Source organism: Lepidochelys kempii, chromosome 3, assembly GCF_965140285.1.
Source record: "Lepidochelys kempii isolate rLepKem1 chromosome 3, rLepKem1.hap1, whole genome shotgun sequence".
NCBI classification, from domain to species: domain Eukaryota; kingdom Metazoa; phylum Chordata; order Testudines; family Cheloniidae; genus Lepidochelys; species Lepidochelys kempii.
In genome coordinates, this window is record NC_136382.1 from 19,503,903 (window position 1) to 19,527,243 (window position 23,341).

At 44.3% G+C, this 23,341-nt stretch overlaps 1 protein-coding gene across 11 annotated transcripts in view; it reads right to left on the bottom strand.

Annotated features, from left to right (window-relative positions):
* Positions 1–23,341, bottom strand: part of KLHL29 (kelch like family member 29) — a 601,388-nt gene that overhangs the window by 226,198 nt on the left and 351,849 nt on the right. For 10 of the 11 annotated variants that reach the window (XM_073335871.2, XM_073335864.2, XM_073335869.2 and 7 more), the window contains 2 exons: positions 8,628–8,769; positions 1,885–2,424 (listed from right to left, as the gene is read on the bottom strand). In XM_073335871.2, coding sequence (XP_073191972.1) covers positions 1,885–2,424; positions 8,628–8,649 — 562 coding nt within the window. In that variant the 5' untranslated portion in view covers positions 8,650–8,769. Of the gene's footprint in view, positions 1–1,884; positions 2,425–8,627; positions 8,770–19,118; positions 19,304–23,341 lie in introns of all 11 variants that reach the window. The other variant, XM_073335870.2, reaches the window with a different exon arrangement.

Below are 23,341 nucleotides of genomic sequence, written 5' to 3' on the forward strand. Positions count from 1 at the left end.
TCAATGGGACTACACAACGAGGCACTTACAATTAGGCACATGCTGAGTCAGGGCTTGGCCTACACTTAAAAATTAGAGCGACCTAGCTACGTCGCTAAGGGCTGTGAAAAATGTCGTGCTCCGTGCGATGTCGTCAGGTCAACCTAACTCCCAGCGTGGACAGAGCTCGGCCGATGGAAGAATTCTAGCTACTGCCTTTCAGAGAGATGGATGAACTCCATCGGGGGGGAAATCCCTTCCGTCGGCGTGGGAGGCATCTAAATCGCGGTGCAACCACGGCACAGCTGCAGCGAAGCACCTGTACTGCTGCAGCCGCGGTACTGTAACCGCGCCATTTGTCTGGCAAACTGAGGTAACGGGCCATAAAGGTTGAGAAACGTTGCTCCGGAAAAGGAATGGCGTCAGTATAACAGAGAAGGGTCTAACAGAACCACCACAGCTAAGAATCTCTCAGCTTTTGTCTAGAAATCCCTTTTTCCCCCAGTGGCTTATAACATGTAAAACCAACCAGGAAAACAAGGTCTTGGACTAGAGGGATTTGTTTTAAGGGAAACAATTGACAAAAAACACTCAAAACAGCAGTTCACCAATTTTCAGCTGCTTGTCTGTATTTGTGTCACTCAAAGCTCATTTAGCTTTTACAGGAGAGAAAAATAAGGAAGGCCAACAGCCTGCAATGGGGTTTAGTTGTATTTGGTAGTTTGGGACTGAAAAACTGGAAAGTAGTCAAGATATTTTGCTTTGGAAAATAACTGCTGAGCATGTGCAGTACTGGCTTTTCAAGAGGTGCTGGTAAGGGTTTGCACTTGCCAAAATATAATTTATATAATAAGCAATAAGGGTTATTGGGCTAATCATTTTTAATAAAGATCTCTTGGCCTTAATACAGATGTACACAATAGACTTTAATAGCTCATAGTGAGTACATAATTTACACATGGGCCTTGCCTAAATACAAATATAAAAATAACACCACTGACCTAATGGATTCTTTGTGGTCTTTTGCATCAATTAAATAGATTTTGCTGACAGGTAGATGTTTGTGTTTTTTTAAGCTACAATTTGTTTAAGCTTCACATGTGGCATATTAATGATATTTTTAAAAGCTGGGCAAAACCCAAAAAGTGAAATAAAAACGATCACGAAACAGAGACTAGATTAAAACAACATTCCAGTGTCTGGTATCAGACTGAAACTGAACATAACATTCCATTGTGCCTGAGTATAGTAGCACGTTTCGAAGCTGCTCTTCAGGAAGGATCAACCTTTAAAGATCCACTGTTCATCGATTATTATAACACTTAAGCCCAATGAAGTGGATAGTGCAGAGACCTTCACCTTTAACACTGAACTTCCTGGCTTTCTATGGCTCCAGCCAGTAATGTAACTTTCACTTGTTTGGTTCCCTTTGAAATGCACAGGGTGAAAACAAAGTTTTTACTCTTGTAACTTAGGCTCAACTCAAGCCGAAGAAAGTGGTCTGACTTATAAATAAATAAATATATTACATCTCAAAAGGAATCATAGAAACTGTGCAGCACAGAACAGCAGCTATCTCATGTGCTTTGAGATGTGGAATACCAGATTCTTTGATGGACCCTAAAAGTCAATACTAAAAAAAGGCTAAGCTTTTCTTTCTCTCCTTAAGAATTGGTTTTGTCATCTTTAATTCATAAAAGCTACTGCAGCGCACAAGACAGGAAACTGATGCTGGAGTGCTGGCACAAGTACATCAACAGTAAAGATGGTTTTATTGGCTAGGCTGCGCCTCTTTTACAGGTTTCTTGGCAGAACTTGAATTCGGTGACCTAATCCATTCCTGAGAGCCCATGTACTGTGGCACCATGTACCAAAAACAACATTAAGAGGTCTAGTCTGACTTACCTTTTGGATGCCAAGGGTCTGTGAACTCGTACTTTCCAACGCCAATAGTCCGTAGCATTTGTACCCCGTTTGTGGTCTCCTGATTGCCCGTCTGGTTGGGAGGAAGCTGAGGAGCAGCCTGCCCATTGGTAGCTGGAACACTATTGGGTAGGGCAGCTGAAGGCAGAGCAGGTGGTGGTGGAGGCAGAATAGGACAAGTCATATGACCATTCCCTACTGCAGTGTGGCCTGGGTGAGTCACCTGACCAACCCCAGTCATAGAGGACATGATTGGCTGGCTGTTAGTGTACAAAGGCTGGCTTTGCAGGTTCACAACCATGTTATTCAGAGGCTGTGAAGGCTGCTGTTGAAGCTGATAATGAGCTGGCATTAATGGAAGCTGAGGGGTAACATGAGGAGGGAGTGAGGGTGTAACTCCAATGACAGGGGCTTGGACGTTCACTGCTGGGCTGAAGGTTGGAGGCTGAGTCATTCCATATGAATGAGTTATAAGAGTTGGCTGGCTACCGGCTGCAACTGTTGTAACCCATGGTGCTGTACCTGGGACACAGAGGAAAAAGAAAAGCTAGCAATAAGAACAATTTGGCAAAAAACAAACAAAAAACAACCCCACACAAACTTTCTTTTATGTAAATGCTGCCCATAAATGAACCTTTTAGTAGCACCTAAGGTTTCTTTTTTCTTTACAATATATAAAGTGGTACAGGATCTGGAACTATTCCAAACTGATAAGTGCCTAAAATTGCTGCAGTGATGTGAATGCAATTGTTAAAATACTGATCAGGTAACATGCAGCATGTTTACAATTTTATGTATTTTGTGCTTTATGCAGCTTAAGTATATGCTTCCAAGAAAATTAACCTCTTTTCCCACCGTGAGTTCATGGCTCCCTGACAAACACCCTGCATGTGTAATAGCAGTGCTCCAGCCACTACAAAGAGGTTGTAATTAGGCATCTGGCATAGCTGCACAATGTACAATGTGCGTCTGGAAGCTGGAAATCGTTTCAGGTAGTTTTGGACATAAAAGGGATCTTAAAGTACTACCCAGTGCCTTTTACTCTGGCAAAAACCGAGAAGGGGAAAAACACAATAATGAACTTGCAGACATCTTAATACATTTCTGTTAGCCCTGGTGTATAAGAATCTTGAGGAGGTCTTTACAATGAGAGAGAAAAATCCAGCTGCGGTATATATATAGATAGTGGTAAACGCAGGACAAACAGCTACAAAAAAGGGAGGGAGTAGTAATTAGTCCTAAGGGATTAAAAAGCTTCTCCCTGTCCAATGAGGAGATAACCACCGGGAAATAAGGTTCAGCTGTAAAAGGGGTTCCTAGGGAGCTAATTAGGTTCAGCTGGCTCCAACTGGTGGAGACCTTTTTAAACCCTCCCCCGGCGTGGAAGGAGAGGAGGAGAGAATGAGAGAAGGAGGGAAGCTGCCAGTAGGCTAAGGGAAGCAAGACACCGAACCCTTTGAGGAAGGAAGGCTACACTCCTCCGCCCCAGAAGGAAAGGAAAACAAACACAAGGGACTGATCAGGAAAAGGAATAACTGGATCCTGTGCTACCTGTAAGGATTTGCCTTGCCCAAGCCGGTGTCTCCAAGGCTAAAAAGGACTGAGTCTGCTGAGGAGAACAAGGTACTTAGCCACACGTGGTGTCGGAAGTGGGATAGTGAGTGAGTGAGTAAGGCTCGGTGGCAAGCCATCTCAGGGCAGGTTTAAAAAAAATGGAGGATGTAGTCAAGGCACTGATACAGGCCACTGCGGCCCAACAAGAAGCTACCGGGTACAGATGGCGACCCAGCAAGAGGCAGTACATGTCCAACAGGAGACGAACTAATTACTGACGAACCAGGTGGCCCACGATTGAGCCACCCTGACTGAAGTAGTGAACCAGTTGAAAGCCCTGACACACGGACCCCAAGGGACCCGGCTGCTGCGGGCAAGCAACTATTTACAGAAGATGACAACAGACGACGATATAGAAGCATATCTCCTCGCGTTCGAGAGAAGGCACTACGGGAGGCCTGGCCCCAAGACCAGTGGGCAGGGATTCTGGCTCCATTTCTGTGTGGGGAGGCCCAGAAGGCCTATTTCGACATGACCATGGAAGCAGCTATGGATTTCCCCCAGTTGAAGGCGGAAATCCTGGCAAGGTCAGGTGTGACACCGGCCATAAGGACCCAGCGCTTCCACGAGTGGAGATACCAGGACAACAAAGAGCTAAGGTCCCATCTTTTTGACTTAGTCCATCTCGCCCGGAAGTGGCTCCGCCCCAAGACCCATGGGCCGGACAAAGTAGTGGAAATCCTAGTGTTGGACAGGTACATGAGGGGGTTGCCGCCGGACATACGAGGATGGGTCTGTCAAAATGATCCCTCCTCCTATGATGAACTAGTTGCCCTCGTAGAGAGGCACTTAGCAGGCCAAGAACTTTCTTGGATCACCGGGGAAGGAAGGCGCCAGAATTGGAGACAAGTCTCCGCGCCGAGGCCCCGGTTTGCCCTAGCACCAGGCCGGACAATGGAAGGGAGGAAGGAAGAGGAAGAGCAGCTGGCGGTCCCAGAGTGACTTGAGGACTGCGGGAGAAAGACTCGGGGGATAAAGCCCAGCAGCCCAAAAGATAGGGGGCACCCTGAGCGGGGTACCGATGTTACGCCTGTGGCAAATTAGGGCATACCGCTGCCCAATGCCTGAATCTAGAAGAGCCCATGCAATGCGAATTGGGAGATACAGGGGGACCATGTGATCTAATAAGACTAGTCGGGGTTGCGATGGTCCCTCATAGATACACTAGACCCATTAAGATGAATGGTATAGAGACCACCACGTTAGTCGGCTCAGGGAGTGCGATCACGTTGGTCTCGGGGAAGCTGGTAGGGGAGGACCAAATATCCCGGGCCAAGCGCTCAGGGATATCCTCTGTGCATGGGGATGTCAACTATTACCCAACCATCCCTGTAAAAATAGAAGTTCACGGAAATCCCACTAAGGTGACGGTGGGAGTAGTTCCGAAATTCCCCTACCCAGTCATTATTGGACGAGACTTCCCAGGATTTGATAGCCTACTCCCCGGGAAAAGGTAGAAGAAAATAATGACTCTGGGACCCAGGGGGTGGCCCGGCTAGTTAACCCTCCCCCCCAACCAGCCTTCCATGAATTTGGCCAGGATTTGTTCTCCCCGCCGGGGAAGCCCCGGAAGACTTGGAGGGAATGGAGGGAAGATAAAAGGAGGGGGACGAAGATCCTGACCCAATACCAGAAGTCTACACTAGTAGGGGAAAGAGGTGGCTCAACCAACAGCGGGACTGGGCCGGCGATCAACAACCCTATTGCCGAACCTGGTTCCCCAGGGACTTTCCCTGAAGGGGAGACAGTGGTCGACCTCCCTGAGTCTAGACAAAGGGGGATTGCACTCAGGAATTTTGGTCAGGATCAGGCCAATGATCCAATATACAACAATATTCATAAAGAAGTAGTCGAGGTAAATGGGGTCCCCATGGAGGAGAGAGTTAAGGGCCCAGGGCCATGTTATGTGATTAAGAACGATCTGCTATACAGAGTAGTCCGGGTCCAAGAGCAAGTCATAGAACAACTCTTGGTCCCTCAGAAGCATCAGAGGGGTGTGATGGATCTGGCCCACAGCCATTTTTTGTGGGGCCACCTAGGGGTCGATAAGACCCTTGATTGGATCCTGCAGAGGTTTTTTTGGCCTGGCATTTATGTGTCGGTCTGACGATATTGTACATCCTGTCCGGAATGCCAGATACATGGGCCCCGACCACACTTAAGGGCCCCTTTGGTACCGCTATTAATTATTGAGACCCCATTTGAGCAAATAACTATGGACCTAGTAGGGCCATTGAAGACGTCAGCCAGGGGCCACCAGTACATTCTGGTAATATTAGATTATGCCACCCGATACCCCGAGGCCGTACCCCTGCGGAATGCCCTAACCAAGACCATAGCCAAAGAATTATTCCAGATTTTTTCCAGAGTAGGGATACCCAAGGAGATCCTGATGGACCAAGGGACCCCCTTTGTGTCTAAGCTGATGAATGACCTATGTACAATGCTCCACATACAGACTCTCAGGACATTGGTCTACCATCCCCAGACAGATGGTCTTGTCGGACGCTTCAATAGGACATTGAAGAACATGTTGTGGAAAGTGGTTAGTCACAATGGGAAAGAGTGGGACGCTCTGCTGCCCTACTTGCTGTTCCATATGGGAAGTACCCCAGGCTTCCATGGGATTCTCCCCCTTCGAGCTGTTATACGGTCACCACCCCAGAGGCATACTGGACCTGGCTAAAGAAGGCTGGGAAGAACAGCCGAACCCAGGGAGAAACGTCGTTGAACATGTGTTACAGATGAAAGATAGGATAGTCCAAGTCGCCCCCCTTGTACACGAACACATGGAGAAGGCACAAGAGGCACAACAGACATACTATAATTGCCAAGCGGCAACCTGGAAGTTCCAGGTGAGAGACCGGATAATGGTGCTCATACCCACGGCGGAGAGCAAGCTCCTGGCCAGGTGGCAGGGACCATACAAAATAACAGAAGCTATAGAAGAAGTCAACTATAAGGTCCGACAGCCGTGCCGCTGGAAGCTGGAGCAGATCTGCTGTATATATCTGCTGAAACCTTGGTGGGATAGAGAAGTTCCGGTGGTTTCACTGGGGGCGCCATCCCCTAAAAGCAACCAGCCCGACCAGGTGGGGATATCTCCGGAGTTGACTCCGGAACAATGATCGGAAGTGATCAGCCTGATCAAACGCAACCAGGATGTGTTCTCGGAAAAGCCAGGCAGGACTACTGAGGTTCACCACCACATCCTCACAAAGCCTGGAGTGAAAGTGAACATCAAGCCATACCGGATCCCGGAGGCCAAAAGAGAAGAGATCAGGACAGAGGTCCAGAAAATGCTGACCTTAGGAGTCACTGAAGAATCTCATAGCCAATGGTCAAGTCCCGTGGTACTAGTGCCTAAGCCAGACGGCAGCATGAGGTTCTGCAACAACTTCCGCAAGTTGAATGAGGTATCCCAATTTGATGCGCACCCTATACCCTGGATAGATGAGCTAATTGACAGACTGGAAAAAGCATGGTTTATGTCTACCCTTGACCTGACCAAGGGCTATTGGCAGATCCCACTGGCCAAGGCCGACAAAGAAAAGATGGCCTTTGCAACTTCAGAAGGTCTGTATCAGTACACCGTCCTCCCCTTTGGGTTGCATGGTGCTCCCGCTACGTTTCAATAGCTCATGGACAAACTGTTGCGACCCCATGGCAAGTATGCGGAAGCCTATCTCAACAACATCATTATATATAGCCCCAACTGGGAAATGCACTTGGAGAAGGTGGAAGCAGTCCTGGACACCCTGTGGAAGGCGGGGTTGATAGCGAATCCCTCCAAATGTTCGATTGGGTTAGCTGAGGCCAAGTACCTCGGGTATATAGTGGGGAGGGGCATGGTGAAGCCCCAACTCAACAAGTAAGAAGCTATACAGAAGTGGCCCCAACCCCTCCGGAAAAAACAGGTCTGAGCCTTCCTGGGACTAGTGGGGTACTATAGACGGTTCATTCCCCACTTCTCCACCAGGACATGCCCATTAACGGACCTAAGAAAAGCTAGGGGCCCAGACATAATAAGTTGGTCTACCGCGGCTGAAGGCGCTTTTGCGGATCTAAAGACGGCCCTGTGCACAGACCCCGTACTTGTAGCCCCAGACTGAGGGAAGGAGTTTATCCTGCAAACCGACGCCTCTGAAGTAGGGTTGGGGGCCGTACTTTCACAAATGGTCGGGGATGACGAACACCCTGTCTTCTTCCTCAGTAGGATGCTCCTGCCTAGGGAACAGAAGTACGCCGTAGTGGAAAAGGAATGCCTGGCGGTAAAATGGGCCATAGAAAGCCTACGCTACTATCTACTAGGACAGAGGTTTACTCTTGTCACGGACTATGCCCCTCTGCAGTGGATGCACCAAAACAAAGACAAAAATGCGATAGTAACGAGATGGTTCCTGTCACTTCAACCCTTCCACTTCACAGTACAACATAGGTCTGGAATCCGACATGGCAATGTGGATGGCCTATCGAGAGTGCACTGCTTTCCGACCCAAGTAGCCCAACCCCGTAGTGTTGAGCAGGGGAGGGGAGGTATGTGGTAAACCCATGACAAACAGCTACGAAAGAGGGAGGGGTAGTAATTAGTCCCAGGGGATTAAAAAGCTTCTCCCTGTCCAATGAGGAGATAACCACCAGGAAATAAGGTTCAGCTGGAAAAGGGGTTGCTAGGGAGCTAATTAGGTTCAGCTGGCTCCAACTGGTGGAGACCTTTTTAAACCTTCCCTGGCGTGGAAGGAGAGGAGGAGAGAGTGAGAGAAGAAGGGAAGCTGCCAGTAGGCTAAGGGCAGCAAGACACCGAACCCTTTGAGGAAGGGAGGCTACACTCCCCCGCCCCAGAAGGGAAGGAAAACAAACACAAGGGACTGATCAGGGAAAAGAATAACCGGACCCTGTGCTACCTGTAAGGATTTGCCTTGCCCAAGCTGGTGTCTCCAAGGCTAAAAAGGACTGAGTCTGCTGAGGAGAACGAGGTACTTTGCCACACGATATATATATATAAAGGACTTACAATAAAGTCTAATTTAGAGAGGTAATTGGAGATAGTGTATTGAATTCGCTTTGAACTATTTTCCCTTGTAGAATTACAAATAAGATTAAAAACATACCTGGGTTTTCATTCTCCCTCATCTGTTTAGAGGGTGGTTCATCTGTGTCCCAGGGTGTAGACTGATTGATGGGTGTCTGTCCCCACCTAACACTAGTTGCAAGTCCTTGAGGCTGATTTTCAGTCTTGGAAATGCAAGGCGTCTACCAGAAAGAGAGAGAATACATGGAACAAAAATGTTAAGAATAAACAGAATAATAATTGTACCTGAAAGCTAGCAGCATTTATTGTTGTAGCACAAGAATATAGCTTAAGATCTTTAAATATCATTTTTACACAGACTTGCACTAAATGTCGGTACCGCAATACGAATAGCATTTGAAAAAATATTTCTGGAAAAATTTAACAGAACCATCATTAACAAAAAAACTCAGGATTTTCATAAATAAATTGCTCTGCATTCTTTTTTTTAACCTTGAAAATATCTGTTCATATAATCACAGTTTATATAAAAAATGGAACCATTTTCTATTTGCTCGGTCTTTTAAAAAAAAGTGAGTTTTTGTTTAGCAGGATGCGGGAGAAAAAAAAAAGAGCTACTTTACAACTGTAGGACAAATTACTGTTGCCCTGTAAAGAGAAGACTTAGTATTTAGTGTCTGGCAACCCCTAAAATTGAACACTAATAATAATAAAAAAAGCACAGTGTAACTTGTCTGCTGCTAAAGTGGCTACGCTGGCAGTTCTTCAGAGCTGTTAACATAACTGTAAAGTACTGAAAGGAGCAAGGCTCACTAATCATGGAGGGGGGCATAATCAGAATGACAATCATGTAAACAATCATACAGGATTAAATGTTCAGCTAGGCACCCATTGGTTCTTCCCAAACAACTCATGATCTTACTGAAAAGACGCCTTTGAGTGCTCCAGCAGGTCCAGTTTTTCTAGAACTGCAGCCTATTTCATTGCTGTGGGATTAAAAGTGTTTACTGGTACTAGCAACCATAAAACAAATGGAACAAGCTGCCGATTAGGAGTGATTGAGCATTGAGGAAACAATATTTAGAGCCCTCAAGCATATAAGTCCTGTCTGCCAGGTTGACCACTTGTTGCCCTATGTTCAGAGGAGTAATTTGACCCCAAAACTGAGGGACAAGAAGCTGGCTCTATAAATGCTCTTGGTGCTGCTGTCCCAGTTGCGAGTTCTGTCAGAACTGCAAATCCCTTTGACCTCCGCAGAACCTCAATTCCCCTCTATCAGACCCATCAACTCCCCCGTCTCCAGCCCCTCAAAATACATCTGCTTCTCCACCAAGTCCATCGGTAGTTCCCCTTCCACTCCAAATCGATCAGATTTCTCACTAGCCCCCCTACCTCTGAGTGTCCCTCTGCCTAGGGTGATCATATGTCCTGTTTTCGCCAGGACAGTCCCTTTTTTAAACCCTGTCCTGGCTGCCCTGATTTTTTTGGCAAAAGTGGGCATTTGTCACATTTGCTCTTGCCAGCTTGATCAGTGGGGGGCGGGGTGGAGTGGCAATGCCAGCCCTGCACAGGTAGGGGAAGCAAGGCTCCGGCGGGGGCAGGCAGGACTTGAGTGAACAGTGACGCCAGCCCCAGCCTTTTTGCGGGGGGGTCAGGAGAGCAGCAACCTCTCATGAGTGGGGGGCAGGCACTCGGACTAGCCTCCATGGTGTCCTGTTTTCTCTTTCGGATATATGGTCACCCTACCTCTGTTCCCCATCTTTCTAGCTAACGTTTCTCCCTGTTTTCACCCCAAACCCCTCTGACTCCCTCATTTCACCTCTAGGCTCTGCTTCCTCTTAATCTCCAGCTCCTCACCAATAGCACCTTTATCCCTCAAGCTTTAGAAGGTGCCAGGGGTTCTCCTTCTTTCTCCTAGAGCAGTGGGGAGAGCTAGGCCCGGTAGCCAGAACCTCTCCCTCCCCTGAGTCTGCCGGAAGGGAAACAGCCTTCTCTGTGCTGCTCTCCCTGCTGGTCAGCTGCTAGCACAGTATAGCTGGTAGAGGCTCCGTGAGAGAGACAGGGTGGTGAGGTAGTATTTTTTACTTGATCAATTTCTGTTGGTGAGAGAGCTCACCTGAATTAGATCTCTGTATAAACTTGAAAGCTTGTCTCTCTCACCAACAGAATTTGGTCCAATAAAAGATACTACCTCACCCACCTTGTCTCTCTAATACCCTGGGACTGATATGGCTACATCAACACTCCTCCTCCAGAGAAACATTTTTTAGTTAAAACTGTACTTTTTTCCTATGAAAATGTCATTTTTGATGATTTTTTATGGGAAGTGATGAAGATTTGGTTTCTAATTGAATTCCCCCTCTCCCACGCCAATCAGTAATTACATTTTCAATTTTTTGTTTTTACCACTTTCCCTGCCTTCTGCCTTCCCCATTATTCCCACAAAGCACAATAAAATGAATAACGCCCAGGCTTTGGTTTTGTTGGTTTTTTTCACATTTTTTTCCTTCTGTAACATTTCAAAACATTTTTGACTTTGGAAAATGTCAACAGGAGGAAATAACAAAGAGAAAGAGGAAAAAGTGAGGGGAAAAACCCCTCTAGATAGCATTAATTCTATTATACTGTAATTCAGTGGCAAAAAAAGGAGAGGGGGGGTGACAATCAGAATTTTGAACATTTTTCAGTTTGGAAATTTGCCTGTGAAAAATCTCAAGTGAAAAATTTCAAATGAAAATCTGTTAGAAATTTTTCACAGTGGGAAAAATGTGTGTTTTTTTTTTCTTTTTTTTGACCAGCTGTTCTCCGGACACGTTTCTCTGTGTGCAGCTGTGCCGCTCAACAGCTGCACCACTCAACTGCTGCCAAGCCATTCTACACAGGTGATGGAGCACTGCAGCATACCACACCAAGCACTGCCGTCCTGCCCTCCTCAGGCCTGAAAACTGGGGGTAGAAGAAATGCAACACTGTTGTTCCCTGCCAGCAAATTGGGTGGGATTCATTCTCCTGTACCTTTTATATTTACACCACAACTATGTTCTATAGCAGCAAATGCAACATATTATCAACAGAGGGTAGGAGGCAAGACCTTTTCCAGAAGGAACTCAGCATTCATATTCAACCCCCATATATGACACAGTCCATCTGTGGCATCTTTCTAAGTGCTCCTATTTTAATTTTGGCAGCTGTGTGCTGTGCTTCTTTGTTGTAAGTACTGAGGCTGGCTGAAGTGTTTATAAACCATTTAAAAAAATTAACTGTAATAACATCATCAAGAGGTGCAGAACATAATGAAGTAACCATCAGACCTTATCACACCAACTTTTGTCACCAACCTTACACCTCTAAAATTGTTTTATAATAAATAGTGGAGTAGATCTAAAGGCAGATGAAATTATATCAGCATCCTGAAGGATACAGGGCTACACTTATGCCATAACTGTAGCAGAACCCACACAGTATATCCAGAAGTGGGTTGAAAATAGAGCACTAGGTCCAATCCCCTACCAAACACTGGGAAAATTCAGCCCCAAACTTCACAGCTTAAGGCGGTCTCTCCAGCAGATCAAACCACAGCACTAAATCCAAACACACCTGAAATTTAGGAAAATCTGCATTTGCATCTGGACCCAAACTCCAAGCCTAGGCTCAAGCCTATTTCTAATTATAACTATGAAATGTAGGAAAGACACTTCCTTAGGCCAAAGGAAACAAAAAAGCATGACCACAATGGGAAGAACCCTGCTGGTTTGCTACAGTAATAAATCTATTCTGCTTAGCAAGATATTAGAACTTTTTCAAGAGTGCGTTTTCACAAATCCTGTTCACAAATCCTGTTTCTTAACGGCTCAGTGGATTTAAATGCAAAAGTCCAGCACATTGATTTCAAACTGAACTCTTAAGCTTGTATTTATTTGACCAGAAACAGCTACAAATTGTTGGTCTGAAATCACAACAAGCCCTAATAAGGCATAATTTAGACAATACTAGACGGACACAGGTGAAAGCAGCTTACAAAACTTCCTGATATTTACTGTATTTCTAGACTCTGCTCTAAATTCCAGGTTATTTTTCTCACTGTACAAAGGTTTACATTACAAGTGTTACATGTCTCTGACTTGATTGCAGAAATTACTGTTTTGCATATTTGGAAAGATTAATTATTTCCAATATTATCAGACACAGGGACTTTGGTTATGTGTGTGGGGGGGCACAAAAGTACTCATTTCAGGCTTCTCATGTATAACACAAATGACTAAAAAATGGCTTGCATTATGCTCGTTGTGCATAGGGAAGAGATGTGTTCCATTAGTGTTATGCAGACTTCACAGAAGCTAATTGTACTATGTCACACTTTTATCTTTAGCTTTCATGTCAGATGCTTGTTGGAATTAAACAAGGAACACATGAAAAAGGTGAAATGCATTAAACAAAATTCTATCAGGTATGCAAACACTGCCAAATGCCTATTTATATGAAAAGACAAGAACGTCTCTAGAAGGTCTATTACTGCCCACCTCATCAATAGCATGCATTTCAGAAATGGCTGAAACACACAATAGACCACAGAGAATACTCAATCAATACTCAGTATATTTTCTGTGTCCATTTATATGTATCATTCACTCTGTGTTTTTAATTACAGGTAAATCGCACACAATCTAAGTAGGAGTTTTTTCACTTTTTTGTTTTGTTTTGGTTGAAGTTTTATTTTAAAAGGTATATAAATTGTAAGCTGAGGGTTACACTGCACCTGAAACCTGCTACATTGTGAACACTCTGAACGGTGACTGATTTTACAGTTTCAATGCAGAAAGGTGAGTTCTGGAGAGTCTGTTAGCTTTAGTTTGGAACTTCTTGCTGCTTTTATCAGTTTGATATACAGCTAAACATCAAATGAAACTAGCTTTATGTATGGTGGTATAAGTAAAGGTGCTTAGGACTAGTCTACACTACAGTTAGGCCAACGTAAGCTGCCTTGCATCAACCTATTTGTGCGTGAGTCTATGCTTAAATTTGTCTCCCACTGATGTAAGTGCCCCATTACGGCAGCACAATAACCCCACCTCCCCAAATAGTGTTGAGCCATGGTCAATGTACTGAGGTTGATGCAGTGCACGTGTAGACACTGCGTTCGTTACCTATGTTGACCCTAACAGTCTTCCAGCAGCTGTCCTACAATGCTGAACACTGACCGCTTTTGTCACAATTATGAACTCCACTGCCCAGAGGTCACGGAGACCATAAGGCCCCCCTCCCTAAAAACCCTGTGAATTTTTAAAATACCTTTTCCTGATTGCTCACCTTGGCGAGCACACCTAGCAGCTCTACACTGTTGTGTGCGACTGCCCAGCTGACCATGCTGGCTACATACTCCAGCCACACTCCTGCCTGGAGCAGAAAGGAGATATTGGCTCTCCCGGGCCTTAGGGGAGAATAGGCTGTGCAGGCACAGGTACCAGCACCCATAGAAATGTGGACATCTATGAGCAGATTGGATGAGGAATGCAGGAGAAGGGATACGACAGGGATCAGCAGCTGTGCTGTGTGAAAGTGAAGAACTGCAGCAGCCATACCAGAAGGCCAGGGAGGCCAACAATCAATCTGATGCTGAGCTGAAGACCTGCTGCTTTTATAAAGAACTGAATGCCATATTTGGAGGAGACACCACCAGGAGCCTGCAGACCACCATGGATACTTCCAAGGAGCCCAAGACACAGACCCCTGGGAAGGGATAAGGAGGAGGAAGAAGAGGATGGGAGACAGGTGACCAGAAGATCCAGCCATGCTGCGAGCCAGGACCTGTTTGAGACTCCACCACAGTCCAATCAGTCCCAGCATTCGAGCATGGGAAAGCCCAATGCAGGGGAGGAACTTCAGGTAAGTATGTAAATACATTTCCCATTACAATGATGTAGTGATGGCGCCCCCAACTTAGCAGGACACAGCTATTGACATTTCATTAATTTATTCATACTAGAAGAGGTAGTGGTACGACAAAGAGAGGTAGCATTGTTATCTGCTTTTCATTCCCCTTTAGAGTTAGGCAGGAGGGCCAGGCAGAGCAGTTTGTTTATGTACACAGGGATGTCCCTTAAATCTTCCTGAGAGATCTCGATGAAACTTTCATGGTGCTACTCTGCAATTCTTTCCCAAAGGTTTCTGGGGGTGGCAGCCTTATATCTTCCTCCATGGTAGAACACTTTCCCACACCAGTCTGCAATAACTTTGGCAGGCACCATTGCAATAAACAGGCTAGCAGCATACAGGCCTGGGTGGCTTTGGGATGCCAGCAGCAGGTGTGCTCTCTGTGCCTTTGATGCCCCCAATCACCGCTGCCTGGGGAAAATGGTGCCAGTATTCAGTGCCATTGCCCTATACTCATAGTTTCATGCAACCAAGCAATTCTCTCCCCATTTCCTTTGCCCCTGGAGGGCAGTATGCACCATGGCTGATGATGTGAGCGGTGCTGTGCACAAGCACACTGAAGCAGAAGTGTCAATAAGCAATCTTGTTTAGCTTAGAGTTAAACTCATTAAATAAGCTAGTACCCATGAGCTACCATATATAACTGCATCTTACACCTTGCAAGTTGAGTGAATGCAACAGAGTCAGACAATGGGAAGGAAGGCTGATCTGTGTTTAAGGCGCACGACTGGAAGTCAGGAGACCTGTGTTCTACTCCTAGCTTTATTACAGATTTTCTGCATGGTCTTAACCAAGTCACTTAACTACTCTATATCTCATTTCCTTACTATGAGTGTTGTAAATTTCAATACTTTAATGTTGGTAACTTGATATTGCTTTGCACAATAGTCTGGCTAGTTTGTGGCTATAGCAACTACTGACCTACTAACAACTGGCTGAAGAATTCCATCACTCTATGGGGCTTCGTTTGGTTCCTTGCATTTTTCTCTTTTATACTCCTTTCTTTTTTTATAAAGGGCTTTCCTTTTAATCAAGAGTAACAAAAAGGAAGTTTGATTTTTCCCAGATAGGCCACATGTAAGCTGGAGCCTTTCAGCATCAGCTGCATCTCAGAAATGAAACCAGGATCTGTTTGAAAGATAATGTATGAAAAATAATGTAACCCTCAAAGTAAAAAAATGGCAGCATGGGTTTCACTGTCAGGATAAGTAAATTCTTAGGCCTAATTAAAAAATGGATGGTTCAAGGGATTGATGAAATGATAAAAGCAACTTTCACCTCTAAATTGATGGAAAGCCTTCCTCTGCTAAAGCAGTTTCCTCAGTTTCCTTGGATTATCATTAAAAACTCAAACAAATCCTGATTTGGTGTGTTACCTTATAAACCTTGCAGGAGACAGATTATCTTCCCACTCACACTTCACCCACCACCCATTTAAATTTGGCTGGTGTCCGGCTCCATGGTACTAGAACCTGGTCCTGTTGAGCCTGGGACAGCTGATGTTCCCACATCACCATCATGAAGTCATGCAGAGCCACATCCAAGGAGCACAGTGGAGATTAGGTGCTACAGAATGTATTGCCCAAAACGTCCATAGTGACAGTACTCTGCGGCCCTCTGATTGGCCCACGCATACTATTTAACCCTATTGGATGCCTCATGAAGTTGTCTGGACAACCCCACAGACTCCTGGCCTGCTGCGACTCCAGACTTCACTTCATTTTCTGATCTCTGGTCTCCAACCCCAGCCTGACTCTTGTCTCCTCATTTCAGCTTGGTACTACTTCTGATCTCCAACCCATGCCTGACTCTGACCCTGACTTGCTTATTGATCCTGGCCCTAGCGATTACTCGGACCCCTACTCAGTGACTACTGCCTCGTGTCCATCGTTGACTTGTGGGCACCAGCCCAGCTGTGACTGCTAGACCAGACTGCCTATGCCCCAGTCCTTTAAAACAGGCAGCTTTCAAAAGAGTAAAATGTAGTGATTATATTCTTCGAAGACATACAGAGAATACAAAACTTGTTTTTTTCTACCCCTCCCCCCCGATGTTCTGGTTAAACTTGGATTTATGCTGGAAATGGCCCACCTTGATTATCATGCACATTGTAAGGAGAGTGGTCAGTTTGGATGAGCTATTGCCAGCAGGAGAGTGAGTTTGTGTGTATATGGGGGTGGGGGGGTGAGAAAACCTGTATTTGTGCTGGAAATGGCCCACCTTGATTATCATGCACACTGTAGAGAGAGTGGTCGCTTTGGATGAGCTATTACCAGCAGGAGAGTGAGTTTGTGTGTGTGGGGGTGGGTGGGGGGTGAGAAAACCTAGATTTCTGCTGGAAATGGCCCACCTTGATTTTCATACACATTGTGAGGAGAGTGGTCACTTTGGATAGGCTATTACCAGCAGGAGAGTGAGTTTGTGTGTGTGGGGGTGGGGGGGGGGGGGCGGCGGAGGGTGAGAAAACCTGGATTTGTGCTGGAAATGGCCCACCTTGATGATCACTTTAGATAAGCTATTACCAGCAGGACAGTGGGGTGGGAGGAGGTATTGTTTCATGGTCTCTGTGTATATAATGTCTTCTGCAGTTTCCACAGTACGCATCCGATGAAGTGAGCTGTAGCTCACGAAAGCTCATGCTCAAATAAATTGGTTAATCTCTAAGGTGCCACAAGTACTCCTTTTCTTTTTGCGAATACAGACTAACACGGCTGTTACTCTGAAACCTAGGATTAGACTGGTTCGTACTCCATGGAAATAAAGACAGAAGCCCTTTTATCTGGCTATAAATAACAAAAAACACTTAGAAACAATCCCTCTCAATTTATAAGAAAATTAATTCCATTACAAATATAAAGGATGAATGGAAAGATATGGAATTACTCCAGATTCTCATGAGGGTAACTGAGAGCAGAGTTGCCCCACAGTCACCTGTTTAGCCCAGATTACAAAGGTTTAGTAGGTCACTAGTAGCTGTCAGTGTAACCTATCTTTGAGTAGCCTTTGTTACCTTAAGGTAACATGGCTTAGAACTCTACAGTGAAATGACACCTAGTTTTTTGGTCAATGAGACCTTTACGGTCAGTGAGAATCCAGATCAAATGATACAAATAACATGCTATACAATATGTCAGCTGAATTTTAAAAAAAAACCCCAAGAACATGAAACACTTCCTGGGAGGTCCTTACAGTATGCTTTAGCAATCCCCCAAAGAGGCTTGTAAAACAGCTGACATGCCTCCTGCTGCTGCTCAAAGTGCTAAAACCTCTTCAGACAGTTTCATGGGCAAAAGGGAACTGAAATGGATAAAGTGTTCTTATTTGTTGTTCCCAGCAGCCAAAGCATTTTACTATGGCCTTCATTTAAAGTGATGGATGAAGAGTGGCGATTCTCTGTTCCAATTATCCAAAAGAGATTGGGAATGGCACTTTAATACCGAGATAATGTATCCAATATGCAACCTACTTTATTTTCTCCCCTCACTGAAAATAAAAAGGCACAGACAGACAAATGCACAGAGGCAAACATCCCCTCCCATAGAGGTAATCAGGGATCAAAACAGCTACAATGTCATGAGTAAATTCCCCTTAAAACAGTTAGTTATTACTAGCTGTAACCAGCAGCAACTCGAAGCCCTAATCAGGAGTTGAGCCCTGCTGTGCTGATGCTGTACAAAGAACACTACTGGATGGGGTCCTATCCCAAAGAGTTTACAATCTAAATTGTAGTATTCATTCCTAAATATTGTATAAAGTAGGCATTTTCAGCATGCATATAGACTTTAAATCATAGACTTTAAGGTCAGAAGGGACCATTATGATCATCTAGTCTGACCTCCTGCACAACGCAGGACAAGGAATCTCACCCACCAACTCCTGTAACAAACCCCTAACCTATCTCTGAGCTACTGAAGTCCTCAAATCATGGTTTAAAGACTTTCAAGGTGCAGAGACTCCTACAGTAAGTGACCTGTGCCCCATGCTGCAGAGGAAGGCGAAAAACCGCCAGGGCTTCTGCCAATCTGCCCTGGGGGAAAAAATGTCTAATCCTTTTTTGAATCGTCCTAAACTTTTGGCCTCAGTGATACCTTGTGGCAGCATAAAATCCAACATACTCAGAGGCAGATCCTCAACTGGTGTAAATTGTCATAGATCACGGGATAAGATCCTGACTCTGTTTCTGAGTCCAGGTCAGTGGCTGAGCAACTGGTAAGGAAGCATGTACAATCTTTTAGAATGAAACCAATACCTCTCTACCAAAGACAGCTAGCAAACAGGGAAATGAGCTAGCAAAAAGGAGCAGCAAACGGGAGTTTTGAAAGTGAGTTCAGAGAGGGAGCATGAGAGCCAGATAATAAACATTCTCTAAACTTGCTCCCACCCAAACCAAACAAAACATATACAAAGAACAAACAAACAAAAATATAAGTCCGGCAGAAGTCCAGCAACAGAATGGGGGCTTTCCAGTTTATTGCACCCAGTGCAGCATGTATAATTACCTGTCCTGTAGGCAGGTAGCATATGTATACATGCGGTGTAAGCAGCTCATGGCCCTCAGAGACTAAGTACAGGTTCTTGATACTAGAGTGGCTGAACTGGAGGAGCTAAGGAAGGTGGAGGGGTACATAGATAAGACTTACCAGGTCATAGTAGCGAGGTCCATTCACCATCTGACAACCTCACTGCTTTTGAGGAGGATCAAAGTCTTGGGGAAGGAGAACATCAAGCTGGAGCAGAGGGAAATAATCCCATAGTTGGGACCCTCCTTCCAGATGATGTCATAGTATCCTCTCATGGTGAGAATACCTCTTCAGGCAGGGCATCCCTGTTATTAGGAAGGGACAGGTAATAGTAAGGGGGGATAAGATTAGAAATATAGATAGATGGGTTTGTGATGACTGGGAGAACAGCATGGTAAATTGGCTGTCGGGTGCGAAGATTGGGGATCTCTCAAGACATTTAGACAGGCTTATGTGAAGTGCTGAGGTGGAGCTGATGGTTATGGTATGTCTAGGTATCAGTGACATAGGGAAAGGTAGGAGAGATACCATTGAGGCCAAATTTAGGCTGCTAGGTAAGAGATTAAAGTCCAGGACCTGCATGGTACCATTCTTTGAAATGCTTACGGTTCCATGTGCAGGGCCAGTAAGACAGGTAGAACTGAGGTGTTCAGAAGAGGGATTTAAGTTTCCTAGTAACTGGGGAACCTTTTGGGAAAGGAGGAGCCTCTACAGGAAGGATGGGCTCCATCTAAACTAAAATGGCAGATGAAATTCAATGCTGATAAATGCAAGTAATGCAGACAGGAAAATAGAATCCCAACTATACATTGGTCTAAATTAGCTGTTACCACCAAGAAAGAGATCTTGGAGTCATTGTAGACCGTTCTCTGAAAACATCTGCTCAGTGTGCAGCAGCAGTCAAAAAAGCTAACAGAATGTCAGGAACCATTAGGGAGGGGATACATAATATAATACCATTATATAAATCCATGGTACACCTACACCTTGCATACTGTATGCCGTTCCAGTTGCCTCATCTCAAAAAAGATAAATTAAAACTGGAAAAAGGACAGAGACAAGGGCAACAAAAATTATTTGGGGTATGGAACGCCTTCCACAAGAAAGACGAAAAAGACTGGGGCTGTTCAGCTAAGAAAAGAGACGATTAAGGGGGGTATCACAGAGGTCTATAAAATCATAAATGGTGTGGAGACAGCTAATAAAGAAGTGTTATTCACCCCTTCACATAACATAAGAACTACTGCAATTAACAGGCAGTAGGTTGAAAACAAATATAAGGAAGTACTTCTTCACACAACACACCGTCAACTGTGGATCTCATTGCATGTGGCGAAGACCAAGAGTATAACTGGGTTCAAAAAAGAATTACATAAGTTCATGGAGGAGAGGTCCATCAATGGCTATTAGCCAAGATGGTCAGGGACACAAACCCATGCTCTGGGTGTCCCTAAAATATAACTTGCAGAAGCTGGGACTTGACAACAGGGGGTGGATCACTTGATTATTTGCTCTGCTCTGTTTGGTCCCTCTGAAGCATTTGGCACTGGCCCCTGTCAGAAGACAGGATACTGAGCTAGACGGACCATTGGTCTGACCCAGTATGGCCATTCTTGTGTTTTAAGAAGGCCTTTGAGCTGGTCCACTGAGAGGAAATAGTGCTATTTTAAAAGGGAAATAAATGTATTAAAAATCTAGTGTAATGAATTAAAAATCTAAAACATGATGAGTGTGCAGGAGAGGCAGAAAATGAGCTATCCTGCAATAAAACCTCATTCGGGAACTTGTTCGTGAGTGGAGAGAAGAACTCATCAACCTTACATTTCTCATTAAAGCCAATTCAACTATGATGCAGCACTGTCTCAGTAAATCTCAGTGCCATACATAGGTCTGAAGCCATATTGACATAGATCAAGGAGATCCAAGGTGTTTAAATACTGTGGGTTGTCTCACCACAGTCTTGTCCATTGTCTTAACCAGCAATGGAAGATAGAAAAAGTTCTAGAGTCACCTAGAAGTGAGCACCAAAGTTTCTTGAACAAGGGTCATGGCACTCTTTCCTAAAGAAGGTTTTGATAATCTCTATCACCAGAGGATCAAATATTTGCCGACTAACATTCACCAATCTGGAGGAATGGTGCTGGCATATGGGTCCAAAGCCCAGCTTGTGAAACTAAGTTTTCTCAGCACATTCAGAACCTCAGTGCAACACTGGCCTAAACTCATGCAGACAAGCTCTGCTTCAGCTCAAGCAGTTCCTGCTCTGCTACCATGGATGTGCACAACTTCATCTAAATTAATGAAATACAGATACAAAAAATTTCTCATAATAAGAAGCTAGTGAATCATCACCCAGAAGAACATGTACACAGCGTAAGTTTGCTCTTTGTGATTCTGCACATGCTATAACGGAGGGAGGAACCTCAATTTACCATAAATATTTTTTTTAATGAATAAGAATGGAGCTCGCTCATCTGAGCACATTCTCACATGCATGAAATTAACATACCAGTTGACTTCTGAGCGAGTCAGCAAAGCAACTCTGGAATGGCCCAACAAGGGACCATGTTGAAAATTAAACAGCTGTCCTGAACCCCTTACTCTGTTTTATGCCACCATCAATAAGGATTACAGCATTAGAGAAATACAGAAGAGTGTTTTAAAAAGAAAAGCTATGTCACTTAAAACTCCAATAAATGCATTAGATTGCTTTTACAGTGTTCCCTTTTGTTGGTCTGGATGCAAATCCTTTACATTCAAACCTTTCTGAATTCAGTATTTCAATTGTAGTGCACTCTCTTTGGCAGGAAAATGCATGTTCCTTGCCTACACAGCAGGAACATTAAAAAAACATAAGATTGGGTTTGTTGAATAGTATTGCATGATATTGCTGATTTATTAACCTGGCTTGATCGATATATCTATTGTCAAGGGCCTACTTTGTCTCTTCCTAAATTTCACTTCCTAACTAGCACTTATGCACGTTCACCTGAGTTTCCATAAGCTGATCCAGTTCTCGGGAGAGCTTTCTTTAATGGACAACAGAGAATTCTTTTTCTAAAAGTGGGATCTAGTATATTTGGTCAACTCTCAAACAAAAGAATAGTCAGTGTGAAAACTGTATGTTTACTTTTTACAGCAAGCAGCAATATAAACTCATAGGGCCAAATTCATCCCTGATGTAGCTCCATTAGCTTCAATAGAATTATTCAACCAAGGATTAATATGGCCTAAAGTGAATTACAAATCCCAGCTTTGATAGTCTTCCATTAATAAATTGTTAACTCTATGCATAATTAAAGGATAGTGAATTCTGAACTCACTGAGCAATTGTAAATAAAAATCAACAACCAAAAATCCTTTCATATTATAGTTTTGATTCTCTTTTCTTTTGTAGGACAACAAAGACTTTCCAAAAAATAATTTATTTACTGTCTACATTTTAAGAAAAATCCATCTGAAGGATAAAACACTTAACTCTGGGACATGTACATTATGTCCAACAAATATCACATCATACATTAACAGGGCATGGAAGAAACCCCACTTATTAGAATGTACTCAAATTCAATATGAGTGTTCAATTAAAACATCTTCTGAAGGTGAGTTATGTGGCCACTAAAATTAAGAGGTGCAAAACAGAATTAGAGAGCTGCACTTGTCAAAGAGAATATACACTTTAATAATCCATTCCTTTTCATGCATACACAATAACACTTGTTAACCCAAAATACTGCTTGTTTGCTGGAACTGCATCAATCACGCTAAACATCTGGGCTACACAGAGAAAAAGATAATCATCTTTTACAGAAAAATATTAAGATTATATTCCTACTTTTTTTCTCATCCAAAATCATATATCTGGATAGTTCTTATTACAAATGTCTCTTCTGGCTGGATTGAAGAAAATGCATTTGAAGGCTTGTCTACATTTGAAATGCTGCAGATGTAGCGCTTCAGTGTAGACACTATCTATGCTGATGGGAGCATAGGCAATCCACGTCCCCCAGAGGTGGTAACTAGGTTGACAAAAGAATTCTTCTGTCAACATAGCGTGGATTTTTCAAACCCCTGAGCTGTGTAGCTGGGTTGGCCTCACTTTTTAGTGTAGACCAGGCCTTAGGATTCCAACAGACCTGTTCAAAACACCACTCTTAGGGCTGATCTACACTGGGAACTTACATCCACATAGTTACATCTTTCCAGGGTGTGAAAAAGCCACATTCCTGAGAGACACAGCTATGCTAAGCTAACCTCCAGTGTAGACAGTGCAAGGATGATGGAAGAATTCTTCCATCAACCTCGCTACTGCCTCTTGGACAGGTGGATTAACTACAGTGATG